The sequence below is a fragment of the Ciona robusta genome, chromosome 11 (genome assembly GCF_009617815.1).
Source record: "Ciona robusta chromosome 11, ASM961781v2".
In the NCBI taxonomy this organism is placed as follows: Eukaryota; Metazoa; Chordata; class Ascidiacea; order Phlebobranchia; family Cionidae; genus Ciona; species Ciona robusta.
This window is the reverse complement of record NC_143245.1, coordinates 5,864,624-5,877,450: the sequence shown is the minus strand read 5'-3', so window position 1 is coordinate 5,877,450 and position 12,827 is coordinate 5,864,624. Positions and strand designations below refer to the sequence as shown.

General features: G+C 36.1%; 3 protein-coding genes across 3 annotated transcripts; 1 reads left to right on the top strand and 2 right to left on the bottom strand.

Moving 5' to 3' along the window:
- Positions 1–127: 127 nt before the first annotated feature.
- Positions 128–3,409, bottom strand: LOC149728737 (protein dpy-30 homolog). The gene is made up of 5 exons (XM_089888044.1): positions 3,259–3,409; positions 2,752–2,822; positions 2,249–2,323; positions 1,313–1,452; positions 128–641 (listed from the first exon to the last, which is right to left on the bottom strand). Exons 1-5 carry the CDS (start codon positions 3,266–3,268, stop codon positions 560–562), a joined length of 378 nt encoding a protein of 125 aa, XP_089744170.1. The 5' UTR covers positions 3,269–3,409; the 3' UTR covers positions 128–559.
- A 380-nt stretch (positions 3,410–3,789) lies between these two features.
- On the bottom strand, positions 3,790–5,472 carry LOC149728736 (mammalian ependymin-related protein 1-like). The gene is made up of 6 exons (XM_089888040.1): positions 5,224–5,472; positions 5,128–5,162; positions 4,661–4,795; positions 4,327–4,510; positions 4,130–4,229; positions 3,790–4,013 (listed from the first exon to the last, which is right to left on the bottom strand). Exons 1-6 carry the CDS (start codon positions 5,285–5,287, stop codon positions 3,947–3,949), a joined length of 585 nt encoding a protein of 194 aa, XP_089744166.1. The 5' UTR covers positions 5,288–5,472; the 3' UTR covers positions 3,790–3,946.
- Positions 5,473–5,509: 37 nt separating this feature from the next.
- LOC149728735 (mammalian ependymin-related protein 1-like) lies at positions 5,510–8,222 on the top strand. The gene is made up of 6 exons (XM_089888037.1): positions 5,510–6,585; positions 6,671–6,705; positions 6,903–7,037; positions 7,364–7,556; positions 7,856–7,958; positions 8,022–8,222. Exons 1-6 carry the CDS (start codon positions 6,525–6,527, stop codon positions 8,095–8,097), a joined length of 603 nt encoding a protein of 200 aa, XP_089744163.1. The 5' UTR covers positions 5,510–6,524; the 3' UTR covers positions 8,098–8,222.
- The last annotated feature ends 4,605 nt before the right edge of the window (positions 8,223–12,827 follow it).

The following is a 12,827-nucleotide window of genomic DNA, read 5'->3' as shown; positions in this document are numbered from 1 at the left end:
CATTAATACCACTCTAAAAACTACCATTTATACTACCCTAAAAACGGGGTATTATTTCTTCAGTTTAGTTTAGTAGTTGTTTGCAATCTTTTGTTTGAATTATATCATTGGACATACATTACAATCATAACATTTCCAAAATATATGTATTCCAATGGTTATTACGTAGTAGATCTGTGTAACGTGCAAACAGCCAAGAACACATTGTGTGATTTGAACAGTTACTTTTGTACTTCGATCACAATTTGCTTTGTAGTACAAATTATAAAATATTTCAGAGAGACCAGTTGACTAAGTTTTGCATGGGACAGTCTGGCTAACAAAGGTTATAAAATAGTGTTTAAAGCAGCACTTGAAGAACTGTCCGAATTAGAAAAACTTATCCAAGTAAAACAGTATGAACTAATTAATCAAAAGGGAAACAGCAAACAATGTAATTAATGTACAGGTTCGAAAGGTGGTTGACAGGGGCCATTCTCTAATAGTAACTGAAAAGACAATAAAAGTAACATGAAGTTAAAGAGTGAGTATAAGTTGAGCAAGCTCCACTCTACTGCATTCATTCCTTGGGTGTTCCGCTTTTGAATTCTTCCTTGTTCTTTAAGAGATAAGCTGCAAGATATTCAATCGGGTTTGGGGGTCTGCAAAACATTTAATAATGTTAAGATGAAGTCTGGTGTCGTCACACAATGGTTAGAGCAGGGGTCTTATAATCGGTAACTTTTGCTGGCAGGTGGACCTCAAAAAATCAACACAAAATGTAATTATGACAAAAGTATGCAACCCAAAAGAAAGGGAAATTGCTGCTGTATCTTTTATATCATTCAATTAATCATGTTATACATGGTTAAGGTTTCTGCTGGATATCTTGCATTTTGCCCAAGTAAAAAGTTACATTTAAACACAAAGGCCAATATTTATAATATAGATGATTTAAGACAGTAGCACAAACACAACATTTCTTAAGCTTTTATCAAAACTGTTAATTTTGTTTATATTTTGTGGGCGTATCTATGTGTCAGTGGCCAAGACACTTAATAGCAATTGCTCCAACCCAGTGGTCACTAATGGGTTGTCCAAATTATCAGTCATACATAAAAAAAACAAAATAAAAAAGCAATTACTCACAAAGTAACGTAGCTGGCACGAGGTGTATGAAACAGAACACCTGTGTTTTATAACAACTGTCAATTACCGGCCACGCAAGGATAAAGAAAGTTACATTCATTTATACTTTTTATATGTTTACATTTCCTATGAACCGAAATAGTTAACATAAATGGTAACATTACAACTATGTAGAATGGCCTACCTCTCCTTGGCTAATGTTGACAGTCCAGATAATAGAATTGGAACCACAGTCTGATCCAAGTAAGCTCTTGTCGGCAAAGACTGCAACTCCACTGTTTTCGGAGCCTTTTGAGCAACTTCTTTTTCAGCATTTACCACTTCCTGGGGTAGAAATCACGTCATTAATAAGAAATATGTAACAAACTGAATTCAGCTTCAGTTTTTATGTAGTCTTCTCTATGCATAAGGACAATAAGATCATATGGTAATGTCTGTCGGGGAAGGGGGTTTGGTCCAGGACTGGCCCACTATCCAAAAGCTCTAACTGTAACTTATAAGGTTGCTGTTAAAAACATTGCAAACCTAGAGCACTCGTATATTGGCCAATCAATAAAAGAGCTTTGGTGTTGCTGATGTAGAGCTACTTTAAATGGAGGTAAACAGCACAAGCTACTTTTAAAGGACATACATGAACACTTAACAGTTCTGAGCAAATGACTTAATTGAAATTTACAAGCAAATATATTTAACGCTCGAACTGCAGGAAACTACTATAACCAGATCAAAATTGTATTTTTGTTTACAAATACTTATTCTAACAGAAGCACAGTTTGACAGGAAACATGTGACTTTTTTACCATGCACAATGTAATTGACACACTCAATATAAACAATTACCAAAATTAAACGTTTCCGCCTTTTTATTAATTAAAACAGCAATGTATTCTTCAGAAAAATTGTCTTAAGGTTTAACAACCAAAATTTGTTGTTATTATCAGCAATTCAGCATTAAACCTTTATTATATAACTATTTATATAAAATATTCCGAATATAACTGTATACTATTCTTTTACAATTAATTGCTGTTTTTTTTGTAAGTAAAGCTGACTTGCCTGCATACAAGTGGCCTAACGCCTAGGCCCTAGGTCTAAGCATAATTTTATGTAGGTAAAATACCTGAACAGCAGGTGTTGGACTTGGTACAGCTTGTGGGGCAGCTGCAGGAGGAGCTGCTGCTGGTGGAGCTGCTTCCTACAGAACAAAGAAAATACCCTTTTAACTATTATTTGAATAACATGTACCTTTCACTTATGCAGGTTTGATTTTCAATTTTTTTACAGTATAGATTAAAAGTCAGCAAATCAGTGTGCTGCGTATAACAGCTACATACATACATACATACATACAGTTAAATAAATCTTCTGCCCAAAAAAATATTGCTTTAACCAGCTAGGTTAAGGACTAAACGTAAATCAGTATTTTGATCAGCTATAAACAGATGTAAACTCCGCATGGCTGCTTTACTGGATTAATTGGAAAGTTAAATTTTGGCGCGAAATTTATTTTTTCACATTTGTTATGGAAATTTTTCAATTTTTTGGAACTTAGTATTTGCCTGTGAGAAATATTTCTAAAGCAGGAAATGAAAAACACAAGATAGTAAAAATTTGAAATTTAACCTGTTGTTCAGCTGGTACTGTATTGTCAGCCTCCATTGGAGTTTCAGTGACCGGTGCAGCAGATACTTCAGCTTAAAATTTGTTTAAAATAAATCAAACTGTATCAAAAAATGTTAAACATTTTTGGGAAAAAACAGAATAACTTTTGCAAATCTGTTATCCTAAAAGACATTGTACCTAATTTAGTGTGGTTCTTAAGCAATAATTCAATATTTTCTAAGCGAATAACTTGGTTCTTTAAACACCTATGAGTTTATATAAGTGCAATTATTAATTAATTTAGAAAAAAAGTGATACACGTGCGCAGTTAATACACATATTGTATAGTTTTGCTTTTGACTATACTAATACTTTCTGAAGAGTCACGACAACAACCGTTCGGCCTAAAATGTTGCGACAGTGCCGCGTTATTTTAAGTGTACAGCAAGAACGAATCACTCTTAAAAAATCAGCGTTTTTTGCTTTGTTTGCAAGAGGCGGTAATTAATAATAATAATTAAAACTTACCGTCGGCCATGGCTACGGTTGTCCAGAGAGCGTGCTTCCGAATACCGGATGATACAGCGACACCTAGAGCTAGAAATATGTGCTAATTTTAAAATGCTCCCACACTAAGATGCTATCCTTTGCTATGACAGATAACCTTAAGCGATAATAATACGTTATGACAAAAAGCATACAAAGTTTCGACGTTTTAATAGAATAGTACATTTTGTCTAACTTATTCTAGTGTTTGATTTCAATCTATGTACTTTATTAAAAACTAAATATCCGGGAGATGATTCTGTGTTTTTAGGCACCACTTCAGTATAGTTAAGGTCGAACTGTTACTGTTTTTATCTTTGCAAATGTGCTTGTTTTTACTAGTCATGATCTTTAGATTAATCAGCACCTGCATTGTCTAGATAAGTGAACAGAATATAAATAATTCATCATTTTCAGCACCTTAAACACATAACAACAGCGTATGGTCTCGTTGGTTGGGACCAAAGTTAGATACGTCAGAACTTACTCATCTGAATGAAACTCTAGACGTTTTTATACCAAGTCTCGCGGGTCAAGTTGATCTCTTTGTTCTAAGTTCAAGGCAAGCGATTAATTTCTATTTGGGTTTATTTTATTGACGTGCAGATCACGAATAAATGCAGAAACACAATTAATGCATGGTTAGCAATTATGCCATTCATTATTAAATTTACAAGCATTCCTTCGGGACGTCAAAGATAGCTCGATCTTTCACACCAAGAGTCACGTCCATATAACTGTACATAGATAAAAAACGTTTTATCTATAACTATCAACTATAAACCAGCTGTATAGTCTATATAAAAAGTTTGTTAAACTGATTTGTTAGGACTTTGTTTTACTATAGACTTACTCATGATGATAGTGTACTTCATTTCCAGCGGAATTCTTTCCAAACATTAATGTCTGAACCGGTATGCAACCATGCTCCGTAAACAGCTGGATCCAATAGCCTGTATATCAAACAACAATATACGTTGAATGTTATACATGTATACGGAAATAAAACTAAAACAGATGAAGCAGCAAACATGAGAAAGCGTTATGTACCTCCTTCGGCGGTCTTGTGGTACCATTCTTGCACAACGACACCGGTTCCGGGTGCATTCAAAGATCCAAGGATAAAACTTCCCGCATACGTGGAGTTGGGGTAAACGCCCATTGGAAAGAAGTTTTCAGTCAGTGATGACTTCACACATTTTTTTGTCTTTAGGTTAACACGGTATTCTGCTTTCTTTAAAAAATAATATTAACGTAACTTTATATGTATACCTTTCCAAATGTGTCTACCTTTTAAAAGCGGATCGAATACACTAATTAGCGCAGGATATTTACAGTAGCGAAGAAATATCAGCAAATATATAAATGCCTCATTGTTTCTTACCTCCTTAAAAGCGTAAAGTGTATCGAAGTGGTCTTCGGTACTGTTTTCGTACACATCATGTATTACACGAACGCGTTCTAGTTTGCCATCATAAGCAAGGCGTCCAGCGGAGAAGTAACCAGTGTGGTGGTCGTACTGTTACAAAAAGTATATATTTTACGTTTTAGTTTTTCGTTTTACCTCCTTCTCGTCCCATTTTGTAATAAACAAAAAACACAGAATTATGCAGGTCAACGAAACAACATGTAATACGATAATAAACTTGTTATGGCAGCTGGATGGGGGACGGTGGGACACCTTTAGCACATAATATCCAAATATAATAATCGTTTTTTGAAACAATTAACAATGGTCTATCGGGGTCGTGAGAACACGATGTCCCGTCTTCCCCACCCTACTGTATCTAAATTTGAAAAAGTGTCCCGTCTTCCCCACCCTACTATATCTAAATTAATTTGTATACTGACCGAGAATGATCTTGCTTCGAAGACACTTGGTGATTCTGAAAATCAAAGTAAATACTTAATTTGAATTAAGCTAAAAAAGTAGTTTTCCAAACCTACCGCATCGGTGTTGCGCAGCCGCAAAAGCAACTAACGCAATAAGTGTGAACAGTACTAGCTTCATTGTTGTAAATGTATCTGTTTAAGTCTTATACCAAACAAATATAAGTAAAATTATTGCATATAAGCTTTACTACCCACACATTTTAAGACATTGAACTATGATAAATCATAATCGTATCTAAACGTATAAGCATTCGGAATTTTAAAATCGTTTCGAATTCCACTCCCATATAGGCTAACAACGTCTGCAATAAGTTTGCAGCTGTAATGCAATATCTCAAACACAAATTAACTTCTACAAATCACATGAGAGTAAACACTCCAGCGTTAAATATTAATGCAAACACATGAGCGCACTAATTAATCTGGGAAATCAGCGCACTGGTACGGGGTATAAACATATTTAGTGACCTTGGCGATGTTGTAGGTTATCAACTATAACAGTTTCGACTGTTTGCTGTATATGATACATGCGTATACAGTAGGGTTGCAGGGAAGAAATAACGGGACGCCTTTAGCGCATTATATCCAAACGCCTGATCGTGTTTTAAACAATTCGGTCTATGGGAGTCGCCACTCGTGGGGATACAGTTTTATAATTTTTTGAATATTATTTGTTTACTACCAAATAAACCGAGAAAATAGAATAAAAAGGTGTTTCATCTTTCCCCACCCTACTATATGCTTGTTGTTTATCGTGCAATGAGAGCTATAAATGCCTGCGTCATGCGTGTGGCTTACATAGTCTTATGGTTTATAAAGGTGTATATAGTCTCTTTAATATCACAAGCTAAAATTAATTGTGCAGCATAGTTTGTGCGTGCATATTCTTGCAAAAGATTTTTCTGTGCCCTCGGCAGCTGTTATTTAACTGCTGTTTGGACGTGACCAAGGACACGACAACACAACAGTCCAATAATCGGCCCAATCTGCAATGTAACTTAAATATTTATTTCTAATCCAGGCGGAACAAAACCAAACATATTTAGTCATATTAGCTATTAATAAGTAATCTGGGTAACCAGTCATTATGAGAATTCAACTAATTGCAAACTTCGGGTGCTTTGCACGAACTACAAATCACACAGTACTGTGTTGTGCAGATAATATATATTGCAGTTCAAGTGTGCAGTTTACGAGCAATGCTACATTGTATAATAGTAAAGTAAATTTATACAGTCTAGCTAGAGCTTAAATATATTAAACTTAAAAGCAATTAAACTGTATGCAAAAAGCAGCTAATCGTTTATACTACTATCATAATTAGGTTAAAGTTAAAGTTTCAGTAAAATAAAACCATGAAGTTTTTTTTGTTAGTTGCTCTCTTTGGGTTGACATATGCCCAGGATCCACGATGCGGTAAGTTTGGAATTGTTTTAAATTACTTAGTTATTCTTAATAGTCCACGACAGCACTCTCATGTTGTTTCTGTTTTGCATTCCAGCTGCTCCAGGCTACTTTCAAGCCAGAGTAAGATCGGTAAGTGAGTCTAATTCAGGACACATTTATTATCAAACTGACAGCGCGTCATACTTTAGCCCTACGTATTTTCATTTAATAACATATTTTTTGTAGTAGGGTGGGGTAAATTGGGGCGTGGGGTAAAGTGAGACAGTAAGCATGTAGACAACAAACCGACTTTTTCTTTCTTAACTGTCTTAAAATCCTATTCACAGTACGATCACGAAACCAACTACTTCCGTGATGGTAGATTTTCATATGATGCGCATGAGCAAAGAGTGCGCATGGTGGAAGTACTTCAGGAAAATGCGACTCGGCCACAGCGTGACGAACTAATTCTCCACAGAGAAGTCAGAATTTGTTACACTTAATACTTAAGCATTTACTGGCTGCTGTAAAACGCATCTTGGTACATACTTATATGGATTCCACGCAAAAAATCAGTGGTATTTGGCAGGGTGAAAAAAATGGGACACCTTTTTATTCTATTTTCTCATCCTACTTGGTAGTAAACAAAGAACATTCAAAGAATTATTAAACCGCATCCTCACGACTCCCATAGACCGTTGGTTATTGTTTAAAATACGAACAGTGCATTAGGATATTCTATGTGCTAAAGGTGTACAATCTTACCCCACCCCATATAGTTAATTTACAATAAAACCTCAATCTACAGAAAAAACGTTACGTGGTTGATCTTCATACTCGCAAGTGCAACGTGTCCACCGTTGACTTTCATTTCCACCCTATATCGGTTGACGAACCAGCTCGGTTTCTTGGTTATTCGATCGTTGGAACACTGGATGAACCTGAGATGGGGATGATGGTTGGTTCGTGGCATCATAGAAGCGAAGGAAATGACATCAGAGGTAACTTATTTTCATTTTTTCTCCACAAAGTAGGGTGGGGTAAGACGGGATATGTTTTATTCCTTTTTCACGTTTCATTTGGTAGTAAACAAAAAGCATTTAGAGAATTATATAATCCTATCCACGCGACTTTCAAAATCGTTGAAAAAAACACGACCAAGAAACGTGTGTGTGTTTGGGTTCTAACAGTATCCTATATCTTACCCAACAGTATACTGCAGCAATTTTATTGTGTATTTTTTTTCTTTATTTACACGTTGAAATTATGGTTCTGTCTATTACTAATTTATACTTGGCAGGCAATTTGACTCAATCTTTCACGAGAGATGAATGCATCCCTGTTTCTGAAGTTTTCTACGGCGAAACGGTTAAGGATCATCAGATGTTGCACTTCCATAGAACGTAATAAAGTTCATTATGACCTCACAGTATTTTAAAGTCTTTTCTAACGTTTTCTCTTTATAGATACTTCGACGTCACATTGGGGCTGGATAGCGCTAATGTATTCGACATACCAAAAGAATGCATTCACAGAAAATGAGCTGATATTTAAAAGGCGCATAAATGACGATTTTAATTATGTAATTTATGTTTCTACTGTTAATTGTATCATATTAACATCGAAAATGATATTTCCAACGATTAAAACAGAATTGCGCTAGTCAACTCGAATCACAATATTAAGGAGTTAAGGAAGATTTACCGGTTGTTTGACATAGAAAATCGACCCAAGGGTAAAAATATTGACCCATATATAGTAGAAGAAAAAAGTGTCATATCTTTCCTCCACACTACTATAAAAAAAAATCCAGCGCTTTTGTGGCGTTCTTGTTGGATCGTGTCATTCGGGCGGGTAGCAGTTCCCAAAGGAGAATCTTTTCGTTTTCTCTGTTAAGCACGAGGAGACCGAGGCGAATTTAAATTTATCAAGCATGTAGAATGATCAGTTTATCAAGTCGTCAGGGTCAAGATTGCACGATTACCTGTGTGTTATATACATCTTTTTATTAGTTTATGTCATTTACCAGTTGTAACACTGTTATATATTACAACTGTTATATAACGACTGTCGGTGCCACGCCACGCAAGGATAAATAAGTTTCATTTATTTATTCGTTCTTGGTTACCGAAAATGATAATACGTCTCTTTGGGAAGCCTTATCAGTAGCTCCGCTGTAAAAGTTCGCGCCTGTGCCTGGATACAAATCGCCTGCCATTACGATTCAGGTAATTCTATAATCTGTTGAATATTGACAATTAACTCAATCCGTAGCCTATGTTTTATCATATATAACTGCGGGGTGGGATACGTTCAGCACATACCCTCTCATATTTCCAAATCGTCATTTAACATTTAGAAAATATTTTTTTTGTGAATATGTATTATGATTCCAATCAAGAGATTAAGAAGGAACTGCGAAAAAAAGATTATGGCTCACGTGCTCAATTATGCATTACGAAAGCAAAAGCACGCACGGGGCAATCATCAGGGAATTTAAATCCACTGCGTCAACTATTTTGATTATAGCCGACGTCTCCCGCTTTTCGTTGATTCCCCGGGCATGTAAAACGTCGTCCTTATACAACACGTTGCAACTTTACAAGGCAGTTTGGAAGCAGCAGCGACAAAGTTACAGTCTTTGGATGAACTCAGTGCAGGATTATATTTGTTTCTTCTACAAGAAGTTAAGTACTATTGTTACTGTTTAGTATTACTTTTATTAGTTATTTTTTGTGTAAATTATGAACTAGTATTTTAATGTACTTACACTAGAATATACTATTTGTGAGTATATTATATAAGTATGTGAAAACATACAACTTTATAGTATTGTGCCTTGCGATTGGTATTCTTGTATTCTTTAATCTATTTTAATATTTTACAAACTTATTTCAGGAATTTAGCTATCGTTTGCCACAATACAAGTCGCTCGCAACGTGACAACGGTTTACACATTCGCTATGTTACGTCACAATACGTCTGTATGACATCGCGTCATAACCGCTTCGCCATCGCTCGCGATTATTACGCATAGTCCGGTTCACGCGCTAGAGAACACGTTTGCGACTTCACATTGCGGTTTCTTCTATACGCCTGCTTTTCGCGGCATACTTTTCATGGGGCCCCATGCGCGCTTTGCGTCGTCGCAAGGCACATTACTTAATACTTATCTTTTTATATTAATTTTAAATCTATAATATATTCGTGCTATTAGCTAGAAATGAAGCATGAAGATCAAAGAAGTGGTAAAGTATAAATCACAATAGGAATTGTTACGTACACCAGTCTTTTTTCAGATTACATCGGAGATGTGACGTCACGAAGTGGTGATGACGCAACAGAAGAACCCACTTCGTAAGTTGTGTTTGGTTTCATCACATTCTTTATTATTTGAAACCTCATTTTTTGATATTGTAGAAAATGGTATGTGACGTCACAGAGGATCAAGAGGACAAAGCGCGAATCGAAAATAAAGGTAATTGTGACGTCATAATATAAACCGACCTTTAACTGTTTTATTATTATAAATAAAACTCGGCGTAAATGCTGCTAAAACAATTCGTACATCACTATATGAAATGAACCGATGACAGTAAGATGTGTCGTTTGTAACAATATTGCTGTAGTGCAAAATAGATTCCGTTGAGCAAATAAAAAATCCAATTTTCTAATCGTGTTCCTAACTATTCTATATAATCGCGGAGCTACAGTTATATAGTTATATAAATAATTTTTGTTTTCTACCGAATAATACGATAAAAGACATGGACCAACTTGTACCCAATTCTAATTCAAGATTGTTTTGCAGACGAAGAGCAAAGACAAGACGAAGACGACGATTAGGATGCCGGTTTGAGGTGTTGCTTAGGCTTAGGCGTTGCGTGTTTTTGGAGTGTGGCTGCTGGAGCACTCTTACAGTGTTGCCGGATTTGTGTCTGTTTCTCATTTTGCTGGACCTAATATGGTCAGCCTTATTGTCAGTCACTACTTTAGTGCATTTTGCATGTCTCTGAAATATATGCAATGAAACTATGGCAAACCTCTTGCTGGATCGGATTTTGTTGTTGTACACGTCATTGAGTGTTTCTTCTGCAAAGGTCGAATCCTTTAGCGATTCTACATTGTCCTAATCACTTGGTAAGAACGGCATGTTGGTACACAAATACTTGAGTAATATCCACGCGCATTATGATATACACGCGGTTAAAATTTTAAACTTCATTTCACACCTTTTTCATTAATTAGTTGTCCATTTTAACTTTGACTATTTTTTACAAAAGCCTAATTGTGACGCTGGCCACGTTACAATTACGCTACGTCGATGGGTCTTAAAGGGCCTAAACACACCCTACGTCACTTTTATATTTTATGGTAAATTCATAAAGCGACCGTTTTATTGATTCCAAAAATACTTTGCTTGTTAAAATTGGTCCAGTATAGGCGGAGATATTCGTCCTCAAACAGAGATCTCTAGCGCTATCTTTTTTTTACTACGAGCTCCGTGATTGTGACATAGGAACGTACTAGTCACGTGACTGATTCATTCGTTAAAGTGAAACCTGCGTTTTTTTGTGCTTTTTTGCGTTTTTTTGTTCTCTCGTTTTTCGCTAAAAACACTGCCTCTCGCCTTTCTGAATGAGAGCGGCCACGCTTCAACAATTTTGTGACGTGATTTGTCACGTGTGTAGTACACTTCTCAATGTTTTCGCCACGCAACTTTCAAATCAGTTTTTTGATTTTCACGGTGTTTGAGCTGGAATATCTTTGGTTATACAGAACCGATTAAAACAAGTAAGGTGTCGTTGGAATTAGAAAAACACACTCTATCGATTAAAGCGAAGTACATTTGGGGTGTGTTTAGGCCCTTTAAACCCAGCGTTCGGTGCGGTTACGTCACTGTTCTAGACTGAGTTACGTTACTGTTGGGTTGTTGCGTAGACGTCGCCGCCAGTGATGCTACGCTAGTTTTAGGTCACTATCGGTACTGTGATGCTACGCTCATTCATTTAGGTCACTACCGGTACAGTGGTGCTACGCTCGTTTTATTTAGATCACTTTTAGTGCGGTTCGTAACCACCTGACGCAGTTTCATAACGGTCGAAGCGGTGCTTAACAACCAAACGATATTATATTGCGTGAAGATACGACGAGAGTATCGCGGTACCAACATGGCGACTTGCCTTTTGATTGGGACATGCGGAGCCGTTATTGGCTTCGACTCCTTGTGGCTGGACATTTAATAATTTGTACACTGCAGCTGATTATCCTTTAGGATTTGAACCATGTTTTCTTTGAATATGTTTCAATGATTATGTCCGTGGTAATCACTTTTTTATAACTGTCCCATTTTTGGTTATGATTGAGCTGTTACGTGTATATTGCATGGTTTTTGCACTTTTTGAATTTGCACCTCGTCGTATAATTTTTGTCTTTTTGTCGTTGTTGTCGTGCACATGTGTATGTGCATTCGTTGTATCATTTTTGTCTATGGGGGTTTCTTTAACCTGCGTGGACAGTAACATCCCGCAAGGGTTTCTCACCTAAGTAGAAACCCACTACCATTGGCTGGGGGCTTGTCGTGCCGTAGTGGCTTTCTACCAACGCCAGCCACATAAATTATGAAGGTATTTTAATCCTGTTTTAGTTTTTCAGAAGGCAACTAATTCCTGGAGACCTCTAGCGACTGCCGTTTAATTTTCACTGCTGTAGTAACGGTATTTGCGTTAAATTTAAACGCAATAAATTAAAACTTGAACCGCAGTTGATTTGTGTACTTTGTTATTCTGGATGAAACAAATTTGCTTAGAATTTACATTTCTTAGTTTGAATCCAATCAGTGCATACATTGAATTCGTGGCCTATAGTTTTTTTTTAAATATTCCATTTTTAAACACAATTTTTCAAAAAGCCAAAAAATCAATTTTGGCATACCGCCGTTAATAAAAAAGTAATCCGGTATTCCTTGCAAAATATGCGGTTTTAAGTTTTTTTTCTATAGTTTTGATTTCAATCAAGAGATTAACGAATAAATGCTAGAATTGGGAATTAATAAATATAGTAGGGTGGGGGAAGATGGGACACCTTTAGCACATAGTAACCAAATATCCTGATTGTGTTTTAAACAATTAACAACGATCTATGGGAGCCGTGAGGATAAAGTTTTATAAAAAAATCGTGGAATGTTTGTTTACTACCAAATTGGAGGAGATCAGAAAATAGATTGAAAAAAGTGTCCCAGCTTCCCCCACCCTACTATATATGAAAATATT